The following is a 16,190-nucleotide window of genomic DNA, read 5'->3' on the forward strand; positions in this document are numbered from 1 at the left end:
ACTCACAGAAGAAACCTCTTGCCAAACAGGTGTTTATATAGTTATGGCGACTGTAGTTTAAACTTTTCACTTCTCTAGCCTCTCAAGTCAAGTGTCAACCTACTGTGAGGGGTTATTTCACTCTCCAGATCAGTGGCCCTGAATTCAGGCAGGGTAGTAGCAAAGATATAAAAATAAAGTGTGATTGTCCAAGGGGGTGATGCAACTAAATGTGCCTTTTAAGTGTCAGGATAGCCAAATGAAGGTATGTGAGGTCACTTCTAGAGAGGATTCAACATGAAGCTATAAAGAAAATTATCTCTAGCATTACAAAATCCTGCTGTGGCAGCCATGAGCTAATGCACTTTCTGGGTTTTTAGGATCCTTCAGCATCAGTCTGACAGAACAAATGGAGGGCTGGCAGGGACACAGCATTCAGAGGATATGTAGAATATAATAGAGCTCAGACAGAAACTTTGTCATGGGCTGCCTTGTGCCCTGTCCTGACAGTGAAAGCAGTTATTCATCCTTCCTAGCTGCGACCCATATATTCCACTGTAGCCTTCTTTTCTTCACTTTGATGTTTTTCATCTTTTATTCGTGATCCTCATCCTGTCCTTAGACTTTCCTTCACAATTTCCAGAAGCATCTTCACCTAAGTCTAAAAGGTTTCTCCAGCCACTTCTCACCAGTGACTCCTCTCCATCCCCTCTGTACTGAGGGGCTGCTGAGGTGCTGTGCCTTCCCTGTCTGGGCACTCTGGCCTCTCCTGGGACCCAGCTCTAACACTGGAGCCAGATTCCCCATTAGTTTCATTTTACTGCTGCCAACTGCTTGCTCTTTAGTCTTCTAAGGAAGCTGGCAGGTAAGGAGAAATGAGAAATAACTGATGCCTGACTTCATTCCTTTTTGCAGATTGTCTGTTGGTCATGTGGACAATAATGGTTTGCAACCAGAGAGTTTCTTCGTCAGTGCTTTAAACCTCATGCCCAAAGTGCTCTGGTACTCTCCAGCTAGAGTCAGATTTTTGGGGCAGGGATTAAGATTTGAAAAGAAACTGTGACAATAAATTGTTACTTCTCCCAGAATAAATTATAACAAGATCTCCCTCTGGTTCAGATCTGTTTAACTTTGTTTTCTGTAATTTAGACATGGCACAGTGATAATTCATAGCCCACCTCTGTCTAGCAGGAGACTTATGATTTCCTTGGTAAAATGCCATCACTTTTAATTTTAGTTATTCTGTTGTCATCCAAATTTAAACCACAATATGAAGTCTCAACTTCTAGTCCATCCTTTTATGACAACTGTCTCTCTATGCTTTTGTGTGATATTTTAGTTGATAATGAATAAGAGAATAAATGCAGCTGTGCTTTAGAACCCACAAGTGATGGATATGCCAAAAGTAGCTTGAGGAAGAAAAATACTTCTGCTGCTGTGGTCTGCCACGGCTGGTGTCCTGAATTTACATAGAGGGGGAATGTTCAAAAGCTTCTTTTTTTTTATTATTAGCAAAATAAAAAATGACTGTCCTTAAAGTGAGGCCAAGAAAAATGTAGGTCTGACCTTTTTAGTTTTTAGTTGTGGAATGTGATGACAGTTGATACCAATCATTATTTTAAATGTTCTTCCCTCGAGCCGTCTTAGTTACAGTGGGATTCGCAGAGAAGCTCCAGCAAGTTTTTGCATCTTTTTTATTACTTGTAAGTTAAAGAAATAGACACCTCAACTGCCTTTCTCTGTCATGGCTTAGGGGAAAACGAAAATGCTTTCAAAAACTGATATATTTTTCCAGCAATATGAGCTAAAAAGTGATGTGAGGTGCAGTGTTTCTCATAAAGATTGCCACTTATGTCACTGGAGTAATTTTCACAGACATGTCCCCACTGTGCCTTTGGTGATAGAGCATTACCCATTTCTCACAGCTCCTTCTCTGAAAATAAGCTGCTGATTTTGCTCAACACATTGCCCTTGAGGCTGTTAAAACCAGCAGTGTGACTCTGTTCAGAGCAGGCAAGGGTGGTGCTGCAGGGAGGGGTTGGGTGCCAGTATCATGGAAGTTCTTCTCAGTAACAGCCAGCATTTTAGATGCTTTTTAGACTTTTATCCAGGACCCTTGGTGTGCTAGGATTGGACTGGAAATATTGCAAGAGCAGCCTTTTTTTTTTTTTTTTTTTAATTTAGGCATTTCCTGTCTTAACTGAAAGCAGGAATCATGGTCATGAGGAAAATAAAAAATTAAGAGACACCATGTTTTCCAAGTCTTTAGAAAGCTGCAGAGGGCTGCACTGAGCTCAGTTTTCAGTTCAGATTTGATTTGTCTGTCTGATAGAACTCTGTCCCAGTTCTATCATCATTAGTTTAGGTCACTGCTTCATTTCCCAGGTCACCCTATGCTTGCTTTTACAGCATGTGCCAGGTGAAAGCACATTTCCATTAGTGCTGGACTGAGAACACTGCAGCATGGACATGCCCTCCACTGCATCTGAAGTGTCTTCGTTATTTATGCCTGCTCAGATGAGTATAGGAGCATTTTAGTTCATTGTAACCTTGGGACGAATGACTGGGTAAAAAGGCTGATTATAAAATGTTGTACCTGCTCAAATTTGCATTTTTCCTTTTTTTTTTTTTTTATCAGAAGAGGAGTCTCATCTGTGAACTTAGAGATTCCAGAAAATTTTCAGTTGTCACTGCCCTGTCCATTATAAATTGCTGATGATCTACCAAGCATTGTAGTACAAGCACTTTGATGCTTCTCAATCCTGACCTGAGATGACTCTGAGTGTGTGCCCATTGAAGGCAGACTAAGTTTACTTCAGGGAAGTATTGTGTTCAAAGCATTACCATGTGTATGCTGTGGATGCCAAAATACCTCACATCTGAGGCTGATGGAGTTTGCTTTAATGACCTGTCACAAGCTTTGGTTTTGCATGTTCAGTGTAAAGTAAAGATTAAAAAAACCCATCTGCCTGAGCTCAAAATTTAGATAAAAATCAGTTCTCTGTGTTCAGTCAGTACCTTGCTTTATAGTTTGGGATTTCAATATGTAAATAGTCACATGACTAGTTTAGCAGATGCCAAGATACAATAAAAAGTATTTTGTGTGCTCGTTTTTTATCTCGCACTTCACTGAAAAAATACCAGACACTAATGTTCAAGAGGAAAACCTCAGTTACAATACAGGCTTGCTATAAGTCAAGGAAAAAAATGCTTAGCATTTTCTGAGTTTCTTTATAAATCAGTTGGTTGCTGAGTGAAATGATTGCTGTGGTTCAAAATTTCCTTTAACTTATACAGGATTTCAAAAGAATGTTTTTGAAATACATTATTTTTGGAATGTTTAAATGCACTCAACTAACAATACACAAAACTAACACTAATCTCTGGTATGCTGCTGTCATGCTTTTACCAAAAGAAGTTATTACTTTCAGACTGTAAACTTAGGTATGGCTGGAAGACCAACCAACCATTTTCAGCTATAATGTCCATCAATTTTATTTTTCCAGTAATGTACATAAGTATAAATGGAGTCAATATTTTGTTTTACACAGAAGAAGAAGAAAGTAATCATTCTGTTAAGCCTCTGCACACTGGCCTTCATCCAATAAAGCACTTAAGCACAAGTTTCCCTCTGAACACATTATCATCCTATTGACTTCAAAGCACAGCTAATATGCCTAAGTTAGGCTCATGCTTAAGCATTTCATTGGATGAGGGTGATTTTACCCCCCTAGGTGGTTTGCATGGTTGTCTTGGAAAGGACTGTGAGATCTGATGTTCCAGGGTTAAGCTGATTCTATCTGCTGGGGTAATAGAAAGCCTTCCTTTGCAGCTTTTCCACAGAATATTCATTAGAATTGGTTATCAAAAGCATCTGGATGTTGACCCCCACCAGCTGTGCCATCAGACTCAGTGGGCTCTTAGGTTGTACCTAACCTGGCATTTGCTCAGGTTTGATCACTGTAGGACACAACCATGCACTATTTTGATGGTATCCTTCCAATGGAAGGTGGTCAGACTTGTGAAGGGATGAGCACTGGCAGTTCTCAGAGTCAAGAGGAGCTGGGGATAACCTTGCCCTTTCCTGAAGTCTGTTGAGGACCAGTGAGCTCTAACAAAAATTCTGAGACAGTTCAAGGAAACTTTGATGGGCTTAGATGTATTTGTCTTTGTAGTAGAGCTGTAAAGGTATTTCATTAACATCTCCTTAAAGAATAACCAGTTAACCTTTTAACCTCTGTTGGAAATGGGAATTATCTTTTCCACAGGAAAAAGCCTTTTTTGGGGTCTGTCCCAATCACAGCCTGGGTGACTATCCCAAGGACTGACTTAGAGTATCCTTACTGGTTATCCAGCCATCTGTTCTCCTTTCTTCTGTTTGATTCTTCCTCTGTGTATACTGGCAAGAAATTATTGGCAAGATGATAAACTGTGCACAGAATCAAACCACACTGTTGACATTTTTCTGTGCTTACTGTGTATGCAGAGTGTAAATACTGATTTTTGTCTTACACAACTGTTCTTATGTTTGTAAGGGCAGCTTTCCTGCACTAAGGGAAAGATAATCCTTTATCCAAGATAAGGGCCAAATCTTTGAATCCTAATTTGGATCTTTCTTTCCAAATACATTTTTAACATTGGTCAAATTATCTTCCTGTATCTCCTGCTGGTGTTTTGATCATCAGCTGCATTTGGACACATAATAAAGAGCAACTGCAGCCTTTTCATGGGGAAAAAAAAAAGTTCTAGGAAATTCTGTATTCCATTTCTTAAAAAGTACACCCCAGAGCCACCCAGGATGACTTTATAAATGAAATTCAACCCCTTGGCTCTAGTGCCATTTTGAAAATTACTATCAGATATTAATGTGACCCTCAAAGTGAGAGAATATTATAACAAATTCATGACCTGTAAAACAAGATTTAACCGTAGTTCATGGGGAGCATAAGTGCTTTCTAATAAAAATGATGGACTGCAGTCTGGTTAGATCTCTTTATTGAAGATGAGAGGCTGCTTGCAAGATTGAATCTGAAGAGCAGCCTGCGGTGCTGTGCACTGGATACGGCTCCACTGGAAAAGTGCTGCTCTTCTCTCTGGTTGCTGATTATTACTATGACGTAAGATAAGGGCCTCTCAGATTTAAGCAGATTGCAAATATATTTTTGGCACAGGCCCACGTCTGTGTACCTGGGGAGCTATTTTATATTGTATAGGTAGATCTTCCTGGAGTTTCTCCTTTTTTCCCCTGTTGAAGGAGACTGAGAAAAGATTTAGGTGTTTTCCTTTTTCCTCAGAAAACGGTACAGCTTTCCCTGTTCCTCATGGTTCTTTCTCCTCTTTTCCTGCATCATCTTGTGTGAATTTTGGTAAATGGTCTGGGATGAGAATCAAGTGAAAGACTTAAGACAGTTGATTATGCATTCTGTTTAAGCATCAGTAAGTGCTACTTATTGTCTGCTCTGTGCATAAACACAAGTTTATGTGTTGGCTGTGTTTTAACTGTGCACACACAGACACAATTCCATGGAGTAAATGATGGTGCTGTGATGATTTGCAGGTTTATCCCTGAGCCCTGGTCTCCGTGCAGTGCCACGTGTGGCAGTGGCATCCAGGTGCGAGATGTGAAGTGCCGCATTCTTCTCGCGTTCACTCAGACCGACGTTGAGCTGCCTGAGGAGGAATGTGAAGATGTGAAGCCACCAACAGAACGAGTCTGTCACCAGGTGTCCTGTGACAGTGATCCTGTCCCCTACACACCAGAATTTCCTCTTGCTGGAGGTGGCAGTGTGATTTACGACTGGGAATACATCGGGTTTACTCCGTGTTCAGCCACATGTTTTGGAGGTACATTTTTCTTGATATATCCTGAGTTGTAAGAATTTGGCATTGTTTGGTATTGTTGCATCTCCTGTTGATCTGTAGGGAAACCTGCAGGCACAAGCTTTAACGTATTTTTGGTTATCAATAGAGTATTTCAAACTACTTTGTTATCTTTATCAAACACTTACTGGGTTAAATAAGGTGCAGGAAGTTGATAACAGCAACTTGCTTTAGTCTTGCTGCTGCAGGAGTGTCAGCTGCCAGGCCAGCTGTGGTACCAGCACATTTGATGCCTCAGTGGTGGGAATGTTCAGATGATCTACCTTTTCCTAGGTTTCAGACTAAAAATGCCCATGTTTATTCCTTTTCTTCCAAAATGCTGCCGTTTTCTGCAGAACAGTAGGAACACAAAGTTGTAATTAGGGAGGCTTGCTTCCAGCCTGACGGGCGTGAAGATCAAACGGGAGCTGGTTTTGGTGCACTGGATCACTCCATAGGAGCTCTGTGCCATACATCTGTCTGCAAGTAGTTAGGCACATTCCTTCCTGGATGTAATCGAATCTCCCTGTCGTCGTAAGTACATGTTACCAGACAGGGCTGCTGGTGTTGCTACTACTTACTGTACGTTGGGACTGAGCACAAGTGAGTTATGAAGTGTTAAGTGGAGGCAGTGGAATTGTGAACGCACCTATATATGACAGGACTGCTGACATCAGTGGGAAGCGAAGACAGTTGTACCCATAGAAGAAATAAAAAATGTAGAAAAAGGGAAAACAGAAACAATTGGAAGCAGGGAGCGAGATAGAGCTCACAGACAGCAGCCTCCTTTGTGCTATTCACCAGCTCAAACCTGGAAGACAGAGGCTGGGAGGGATGCCCCAGAATGGGAGCAGCAGGAGGGTAAGTGACTGATAGTGCTTCCTTTATCATTTAACCCTGCTGTTCACTGAGGGGGTTGATCCACAGGAATAACCTGTGATCACAAAAGCTGGAACATCCCATTCCCTGTGCTACCTGCAGTGGACATTACGGCTGGCAAGGGAGGAGAGACTGACTGTAGTCCAAGTGTGCTTGTATAAACATGAGATGGTAGTGACAGCTGTTGTGGCTGAGTGTCTCTGTTTCATCATTTTTATAAGGGAAATGTTTTTAGAAATAAGGAAATTGTACTGTAAAGCAGAAACAAACCTTTCATTAATTCTAAATTTGTAGTTCTGGTATCTCAACTGATACTTGTAACCTACAACCATTTTCTTGCTACCCTAAATCCACTTGACTGCTTTTTAGCCAATTTCTTTGCCAGAGGTGTTCAAAAACGCCAAGATTTTTTAATTTTGAGGACATCATCAGATATGTAGGCTGAAATAATCTCTAGTCTTTGCCTGCTATTGCTCATGTGCATGTTTGCATTCTGCATCTTCAAGGCTGAGTTTGTCCATGAAGAAGCATCCCCATAAAAACTTGCCCTTGGTGTGCAGGCTGATGGTAATTTGAGGAGCCTGTACTGAGCACAGCACTTTCATTGGAAGGGTCTTCAAAATGACTGATGAACAAATCTCATGTTCAGCTTAATGTTGTTCCTGAGGGAGCCAAGTATGAATTCTATTGTTGACTTCTGACCCATTCATGAATTTCTGAAGTTCCCTGACCCAGATTTGTCCTAGAGGTGTTCATAGTAATCTAACAATTTGTTTGCTATCCAGCAGAAATTACTCACTTGAAGAAGTTTGAAAGACAATATCTGTTTGTGTTTTTAAGGCTTCTGTGGTATCGCTGGTACTGTGTCTAGACATTTTCCTTATGCGATGCTCCTGGGAAATGTGGGAAGTTGTCGGGGTATTTTATCAATGAGCAGCTTCAGAAGCCCCCATGTTGCTATGCTAGTTAGGTGATTTTTCCTTTCTATCAGCTCTGGTCTTCTGGCTGCCTTGGCAAAGGCTTTCAAACAGACCAAAAATTACCTGCCGATAAATACTTTTAGGGGAACCAGACATCTCTTCTGTTTCCAACTCACTGCAATGTACTAACTAATGATCTCACTGTCTACTATTTTTCCATTGTGTAGTTCAAAGGAGCTGATCCATTTCTGCTAAATTTTATGTTCAAATCTCATTTCAATTAGATGAACTCTTTCGTTACAAGAAATAAATGTTGTCTGAGTTTGGAATAACCCAGTGTAATGTAAATTATATTAGGTACTTTTTGTCTAGTATGTGTGCATCTAGCAGTGGTTATTAAAACAAATTCCTGTGGATTTCTGTATCCTTAGTACTCCCTACCCCCATTTCTTAGTGCTTAACTCTTTCTGAATGAGGGGAAAGTCTGCAGGGTCTAAGTAGGCTGGAAGCTTTATAGCCACTATTTGAGCAAGGTCTGAATCTCTTTCAGAGCTTGTCACTTGCACCTTTTTTTTAATCCTCATACAGACTAGACTTGTAATTCAGTCTCCTCTGGTCCCTCTGCAAAGCAGATGAAAAAATGCAGATGGAAACACTGGGGGTTTTTGGGTATTAGACTTACAGAGAGTGATTTGCCAGGCTTTATCAAACACCATCTTTCCTGTTCTAGAGCAAAAGTCACACCAGTCTTGGGTCATGTGTGTGCTTTCTGCACCAAACCTCTGTGGCTTCTCACACAGCACGTGAAGAGCCAAACAGGTTGAGGTTTTGAGAGCAGCCGTGTTGTTTTATGCCTCTTAGCAGAATTAATGCTTCCTTCATCAGTCTTTCCATGAGTGTAACTAAAAGTTGTCGAGGCCTGTTAGTCATAGGCAGACATCACCTTTAATACCCATAGGAAGCTCTGTAACCATTCTGAAATCTAGAGATCTGTTTTTTCTTCAGTGCCTGAAGAAATCCCAAACTCAAAATAAGCCAGCTGTATGCTTGGGGATCTCAAAATTTGCCTTCATTTTCCCAGAATGTTTTTTTGGGTTTCTTTGTTTTTGTTTTTGCTTTCTTTTAAATCTGAAGAACTTTGGCTGTGATGTGAGAGTCCCAGGTGTAAGTTTAATTTTCATATCATCATCAGTAGGGAATTAATAGTGATTACGAGAATAAAGAGTGTGCCTGGAGAGAAATGTTTTTGTTGTAATCTGTAGCATTTCTTTAGTGTTGTCAATCATTTAACTATTCAACAATATTTTAAAGGGATGTTTTCCATTTAAAAAAATCACTGAACATTTTCTTGGTTAATTATACCTTTAGTTGCAAGAGGCAGATTTTGGTGGTTAAACATTATTATTATTATTTATACTCCATATGCTTCAAAAATGATTATTTGGGCCACCTAAAGTCATTACATTGGCCTGAAAATAATGAGATTAAGTAATAAATAACATATGCACTTCCTGTTATTTCCTCTATAGCCTCTGTGGCTTTGGTAACTTCAGGGTACAGTCAAGTTGTGTTTTCAGGCTTTTGTCTGGGCCATAAGGGCTAAAAGTTTACCATTTTATTTATGAGAAACCTGAGATTCTTAGAATATTAATGGATTCTAGCCAAACTTAAGGGCTCTGAGAAAAACAATGACCATTCAGAGACTCACATATAAAGCTGAGAGAATTCATTCTCAACTGGTGTTGGAGTCACCTGGATAACCAGTCACTCGTATCATCTGTTTCATTAGCTGCAGATGTTGTTTACTCTCTTACAGAGGTATAAAATAGATGCACAGAGATACTCAAGGATGTGTAGAAATTGGCATTTCTTCTGAGTTATTTTCAGCTTGTAGTACATATTTTTAAGAAGCCACCAAACTGAGACTATCTGAGGTAGATAAATGATTGTCCTTCCTCTTCCAGCTTTAGAGAATAGATCCACCTTCTTAATGTTTGCACAGCAGCTTTCCACCCCCATTTTCTTTGTACTTTAAAAATGCAGGAACAAAAATTCTGGGCTAAATTCAAGCATTTTGATCTTTTAACACAGCTTCAAGCACTGTATATTTCATCGCACAGAAAAGATTGTAAAAGAATGTAAATATATGTGGTTTGAACACTGGATTCAAGTAGAAAATATTCTATTTCACTGAATAGTAGGGTAATTACTACAACAGTGCATCAGATTACTGTAAAAATACTTAATGCTCCCTGCTGCATACATAATGTTTTAGTTAAATTATCTACTATGTTTATATTCTAAGCCAAGAAAGTCATACATATAAAACTTTGCTTGTTTGAATAATAGATTTTTCCATTCTCCAATCGACATAGAATAAGTTTATCAGTGATTGAAGTTCCCAGCTAATGGAAAATTATAGTTTGGAGTGATAAATCTGATTAATTGTGAAGACATTTTGACAGATAAGTTCAAGCAAATATAACATCAATTAAGTGCAGTTATTTATTGAATAGCATTCTCGAACTGAGAATGAAGGAACAGGAAGGGACTTTGTGGTAGATTTTTAACAACTCTTTAGTATCTATTTTGTGCTTACAGCATCAAAACAGGGTGCAAGTTTTCTTTCACTGAGGCCCCAGTGGGGAAGAATTGATAATGCAGTTTGTGCTCTGTACTTCAGTCAAATGAAAAATGCACCACATATCAACATTTTCTTCTGGTAACGTGATTAAAGCTACACAGGTCCTGCTGCAAGGAATGGCTTAATGAACTCCAGGTGGCAATTTGTAGTCAGACCCCATCACCTGCTATGACATGCCTTTTGTTCATTTGGCTGCCCAGTTGAGCCTATATAACACCAAGATAAAAATTTCCCATGGTGTTATTGCCAATTTAGATGGTCTGAAGGGAATTCAATTTAAATCCCTTCCTTTGTGTGAGATATTAAGATGATTCCATCTATTGCAACCTGTTCCAGAGCAGCAGCATCACCTTGGAGCGTGGTTTTCTCACAGAAACAGAGGTGAGGTCAGCAAAGCTAAAGCTTAGTAGCATGGGGTAGATTTTGACCTAAAATATAGATTATATGGGTACTTGACATGGACTTGGTTACTCGTCTGGTAAGGCAAATCTGTTTCTGTCAGAACCCAACTCTAAATACTTCCTTGTCTCCTGTAGACAGCCAAATGTGCATTTCCTATGCAAGGGGAAAGGTAAGCTGCTCCTGTTAAATGAACACTTGAGGACTGACTGGAAAGAAAACTTTTGATTCCCCTACTTCTGTAACAAAAAAGATATTTATTGCTTTGTCATCTTCAGGCACTTTTATGTCTGCATTACAGTCATGGTATTTGTTGTTAAATATTTATTCTCAGCCTGACTAGTAAAACAGTTTTCCCACAATGCGTGTGTTCTACGTTAATGTAATTATCAATACTTTGATAAAAGAGAACTGAATAAGTTGTCAATCATATTTAAGGTCAGGTCTTTTGTTCTATAAAAATTCATCACTTTGTAGATGTAGTCAAAACATTTATATAACAAGGTCTTTCTGAACTGCAAATGAGTCCCAGAGGGGATCTCGAGGTGTACCGGAGAGCCTGAAAGAAATCGAAATCTGTGTTATTCTGAAAATCACTGCTGGTTTACCCCTGCTGATGTGTCTGAAGTAGCTGGACTGGCTGATACACTGGACTGAGTCAAAATCATTTATAGATGGAGGGAACATCTTTGGTTTATGAGAAACATGACAGTGCTTGTATACAGGAGAGAAATATTGGCCTGGGGGTGGAACTTTCAGGGTTGGGTATTCCAGCCTACTGGAATCAGAATGGCTGATGGTCAGCAGTGTCCTTTCAAAATCACTGAAGTTAAGTGAAAGATAAGAAGGAAATGGATTTAAATTCTATGAAACTGTAACTCTTTAAGAGACATTTTTACCTGGAAACAATATAGGTATTTTATGATTTCAGCTCTTTTGTTCTACAGGATTGTCATTAGCATTGCTTGTATAGAACATCCCAGCTGCACAGAATCCCCCAGGCACATCACAGCCTTCTTGTATTTAATGTGCATGTGAGTGAGCTTTGAAATTGGGTAAGGCTTTCATACTGAAAAATATGATATATAAAATTGGATAATTGCAAAGGTTTAAAATAGAAGTAATTCACCGAATGTGTATTCACTAAGCTGCCTTCTTCTAAAGGAAACTTATGTTACGTTTCATTTTGACTCATAGAAATTTGAGTATTAGTAATCTTCCATGCTTCAGTAATAAGATCCAGGTAGCAAGAGCTGCAGATCAGAAGGTGCCAGGAACGGTAACGAGTGAGGAAAGCTTTAGGCTGGGTCAGATTTGCTGCCTTCAGCAAAACCATTGCATCTCTTGGCCCCTGAGAATGGCTGACTAAACATAGAACGTTTCTCCTGCCTATAGCTTTGCAAGTTTTCTGCATTTTTATAGCAATTTTTTCAGATCTTTAGCTCTTTATTAAAGGCAAGGTAAGTGAGAAGGAATCACTTTTACCTCAGTTTTGGCAATGGAGGCAGTAGCTGGCTTAGGACCATTACAGAACCAGCAGATGCAGCCTCTGGTAGTGGCTTGACAGAAAAACCTGGTTTTTTTATTGGTTTTCAGAGAGGTAGAATGTAAAATCAAGCCTTTTAAACCTCACAGAAGTAAAGTTAAGATATAATTCACAAGTATCTTTTGAGCATTAAGTGTGTAAACTGCCTCTGCGTTCCTTTCTGCTTGAGATGTTACTTCTAAGCCTGCTATCTCAGTGTCAGAGCCTTTTAGTGAGTGTTATTCAAGAGTAAGCTTTGCAGAAATCTACTCCATTCACTGTTTCACGAGTATTTTCCTTTTGGATGCAGGCACACAGGAAGCCATTGCCATGTGTCTGCACGTAGAGACAAAGCAAGGTGCCAATGAAACCCTGTGTGACAATTCCAAGAGGCCACCCCCAATGACTCGGACCTGCAACACAAAGCTCTGCCCTCCGAGGTACCCCGTGATAATGAAATCATCTGGTGGCAAAGGAAGGGTTAATGGGACTTTATTGATGTTTATTTAAACATTGGCTTTCTCAGAAAGGGTTCCGATTGCAGGACTGTGGTCATGCTTTGGGATGAAATTTCACTACTTCTGCTTTCAACAAGGTTTTGGGGTTGGGGTGTTTTTTTGGTCTTGTTCACTCCTTTTCCGCTTTTCGTATCTCACTGATGAAATAGGGGACGTTTTCTGAAATAAATCTCTTCCGTGTTGAATATCTGCCAGAGCTGGAAAAAGAGCCCTAACTCTCCTAGTGGTAGAAGGAGAATTTTGAGGAAATTGCACCAAAAAAAAAAAGAGCTGAGAATATTTACTTTTTGTCTTTACTGAATGAAAAAAAAAAAAAAGAAATTATGATTTAAAGGTACCTTAATTTAATGCTTCTTTAGTAGCTCCACATATTTCTTATGTTTATTTGGAGATTCTGGGGAAAGAACAGACCCAGTCCAAATCCAAGCAAACCTCTAGGTCGTTTGATCACTTGAAAGGGCCATATGTGAAATTTTGATGTGTACTGCCTTATTTACCCATTTTTGATCTCTGACATCCCAGATCCTTTGCAAATTGTTTCATCGTGTTTGCAGAAACCTGCTCTTGCTGAATGCAGGGAAGAACTTAACAGGAACAGGATGTTTTGTAGAAAACGTGTACACATTTAAAGGAAGTTTTGTAAATACAGGTCTATTTACATATTTACATTTATAAACGTAAACATCAGGTTGCCAACAGGCTGTTTTCTAAGAGGAGCACTCTGAAGGTAAACACTGGAGCTAACTTTGTCTAAAAATGACTGTTTATTACTTTACTGTTAATAAATCCTGCATTTGCTTGTTACCTGCAAGTTCATAAATCCAATTTACAATTTTGCGCTCCAGCTGAACCAAAGGGATGTTTTAGTCATCGATCAATAACTATGCCTGCAGCTGCGCTTTTTGCTAGGCTGTTTGGGTAAGACTGTTCCTTCCCCAGTAGGAGGTGTGTTGCTAAAGGTGAGCTTTTGGCTGTGTTTTTTGGGACAGGTGGCAGAGCGGCCCCTGGAGCCGCTGCTCGGCGACCTGCGGGGTCGGGATCCAGACAAGGGACGTGTCCTGCCAGCAGCCCGGGGGATCTGCTCCTGCTGCCCAGGAGTGCAAAGACCCAAAGCCTCACTCTTTACAAGCCTGTAACCAGATTGATTGTCCCCCTGCTTGGCACGCTGAGGAATGGCAACAGGTATGGCTGGGTCACAGAAAGAGCTTAAATGTGTTCCTCTGGCCAGGGACTTGAAACTGTGCAGCACGGAAGGCAGCTCCCAACCTTCTGTAAGTGTTTCAACTTACACCATTGGAACAAACTAACCCAAAAGCACTGCTTTACACTCCTGTGCCAGTGGGTAGTCACAGGATGAGGTGGAAGTCCTTGTTAGGATTTCAGAAGCTGGATACCACTTATTCCATACATCATCTCTCTCCCTAAGCTCTCTAAACACAATAACCTTTTTTTTTTTAATTAACTGCTGAGGGACGTAGATTTATGCATAAGATGCATGTTTTTCTCCAAGATTTCTACTACTTGCTTGCATTCAGGTGGTATGTTTGACTTTTAAACTCCAGTTCTCCTCATCTCCAATATAGTAAATATTTTAACAGAGGAATTTTCTGTGCTGCTTGACTTTTTATTCAAAGTAGATGTCGTTTTTCAGGAGCACAGATGTCCATGCAGGTATAAATGCTGTGTTTAATTCTTCTCCTCCGTAGTGCTCACGTACTTGTGGAGGAGGGATTCAGACCCGCAAAGTGTCCTGCAAGCAGCTGCTGACAGATGGAAGTTTCCTGAAACACTCTGATGACACCTGCCAGGAGCCCAAATTGCCAACTAGCAAAGCATGTGCAAAAGTTGACTGTCCTCCTCAGGTGGTCTTTGGAGAATGGTCCAAGGTGAGCAAACCTCAATAATGGTGAACCAAAACCCTCCATTCCAACAAAAGTTGAAGAGATTTCTGCCTGCGTGAATGAGCAGTTTGGAGCAGTAAATTGCCAGGGCAGCTGGAGCTTTCACAAGGCCTGTACTGAACTAAACTGTGCATCCCTGCCTGCAGCCAGACTGATCAGAGCCCCCCTCCTGGGCAGTGTTTCAGTCGCTGAAGGACAGGGTGTAATGACCTGCATGCTTTCTACCAGACATGGTACAGATTCCAAAAATCACATCTTTGCATTATTCTGCAATACATCCTCCTCGTTTCCCATTTAATGCAAGCTTGCTGCCACTCCCCATTCTAAATGATTTAGAAAATTCAATTTAGAAGCTGCAATTATAGGTTCACGCAATACAGCCTAAGGGAGAGGGTTGAGAGACTTGGCAGACTCTTTAGAACCTGCTGAATTGTTTCTCTCAGATACCAGATCTCATTGCTCTGTTGTGCCCATGGCTGGACATAAACACTGTTATGTTATTTTAATTCCTGTCTTGCTTGCTGGAAAAGCTTTCTGTCTTATATTCTTATTGCCTGAAAAAGTGGAGAGAGTTTAATAACTAATATTAGAGTTTAATAACTAGACAACACAAGGATTCCTATGAAGTATAATGTGTGTACTCTCTCAGAACTAAAAAAAAATTTAAAAAATTAAAGAAAAGCCACCACAAAACCAGTTTAAAATTAGTATACGTGGTATGAAGCACCAAGTTTAGCTTGACTGCATCCTTCCTTTCACAGTGCTCAGTAAGCTGTGGTGTTGGAGTCCAGAGAAGGAAACTTGCCTGCCAGAACCTAACAGCTAAGGGCCAATATGTCACATTAAATGGATCAATGTGTAGTGCTCTGTCTCCTTCACTGCTTGTAAGGTCTTGTCAGATGAGTGCCTGCAACAGTAAGTATTTATCTGGTTCCTTGCTGATTTGGAATGATCTATTTACAAATCTGTGTACACATTAATTCACTCATCTCCCTATGCTATCACAAGAAAACTTGGCACAAACTGAGTGTCACAGTAACTACACCTATAATAACAGGATCATTTTTATTTCTGCCACTCAGAAACAAAGATTATGTTCTAAAGAAGTGGTTTTTGAATATATTATGGTACATACCTCTCACCCTCATTCTTATGCACAATTTAATCTGATATTTCCTTTATTGTTTACACTATTCCAACTGGAAAAAAAAAAAAAAGAAAAATTCATAAATTTACCATAAGTTACAAAGGACATTAGAAAAGATAAGAATCCAGTTCTGCTGCCTTGTCTTTTTGTTGTACATTTGTATTACAGTGGATATTTTGCTTAACATGGTGGAATTCAAAACCTGAAACTCTATGCCAATAATAATTTTAGGTATAATTTCTATCTTTCCTTGTATAAATAAGAACCCTGGCCTCATTAGCTGTACAGGGAATGGTGACAGTACAGACACTCTTCAAAAAATCTGATATTCTACTACTGTCTATACAAGAACCTTTTCAGAAAGATTTTCTGTAGAAATTGTACAATTTGGGCACAATTGGGTTATGCTACTGATGGTA

At 39.8% G+C, this 16,190-nt stretch overlaps 1 protein-coding gene across 6 annotated transcripts in view; it reads left to right on the forward strand.

The window, feature by feature from the left end:
* Positions 1-16,190, forward strand: part of ADAMTSL3 (ADAMTS like 3) — a 179,650-nt gene that overhangs the window by 132,943 nt on the left and 30,517 nt on the right. For all 6 annotated transcript variants that reach the window (XM_032122889.1, XM_032122884.1, XM_032122887.1 and 3 more), the window contains 5 exons: positions 5,537-5,823; positions 12,516-12,645; positions 13,713-13,905; positions 14,430-14,609; positions 15,386-15,539. In XM_032122889.1, the coding sequence (XP_031978780.1) occupies positions 5,537-5,823; positions 12,516-12,645; positions 13,713-13,905; positions 14,430-14,609; positions 15,386-15,539 (944 nt within the window). The remainder of the gene's footprint in view (positions 1-5,536; positions 5,824-12,515; positions 12,646-13,712; positions 13,906-14,429; positions 14,610-15,385; positions 15,540-16,190) is intronic.

Source organism: Corvus moneduloides, chromosome 13 (assembly GCF_009650955.1).
Source record: "Corvus moneduloides isolate bCorMon1 chromosome 13, bCorMon1.pri, whole genome shotgun sequence".
In the NCBI taxonomy this organism is placed as follows: domain Eukaryota; kingdom Metazoa; phylum Chordata; class Aves; order Passeriformes; family Corvidae; genus Corvus; species Corvus moneduloides.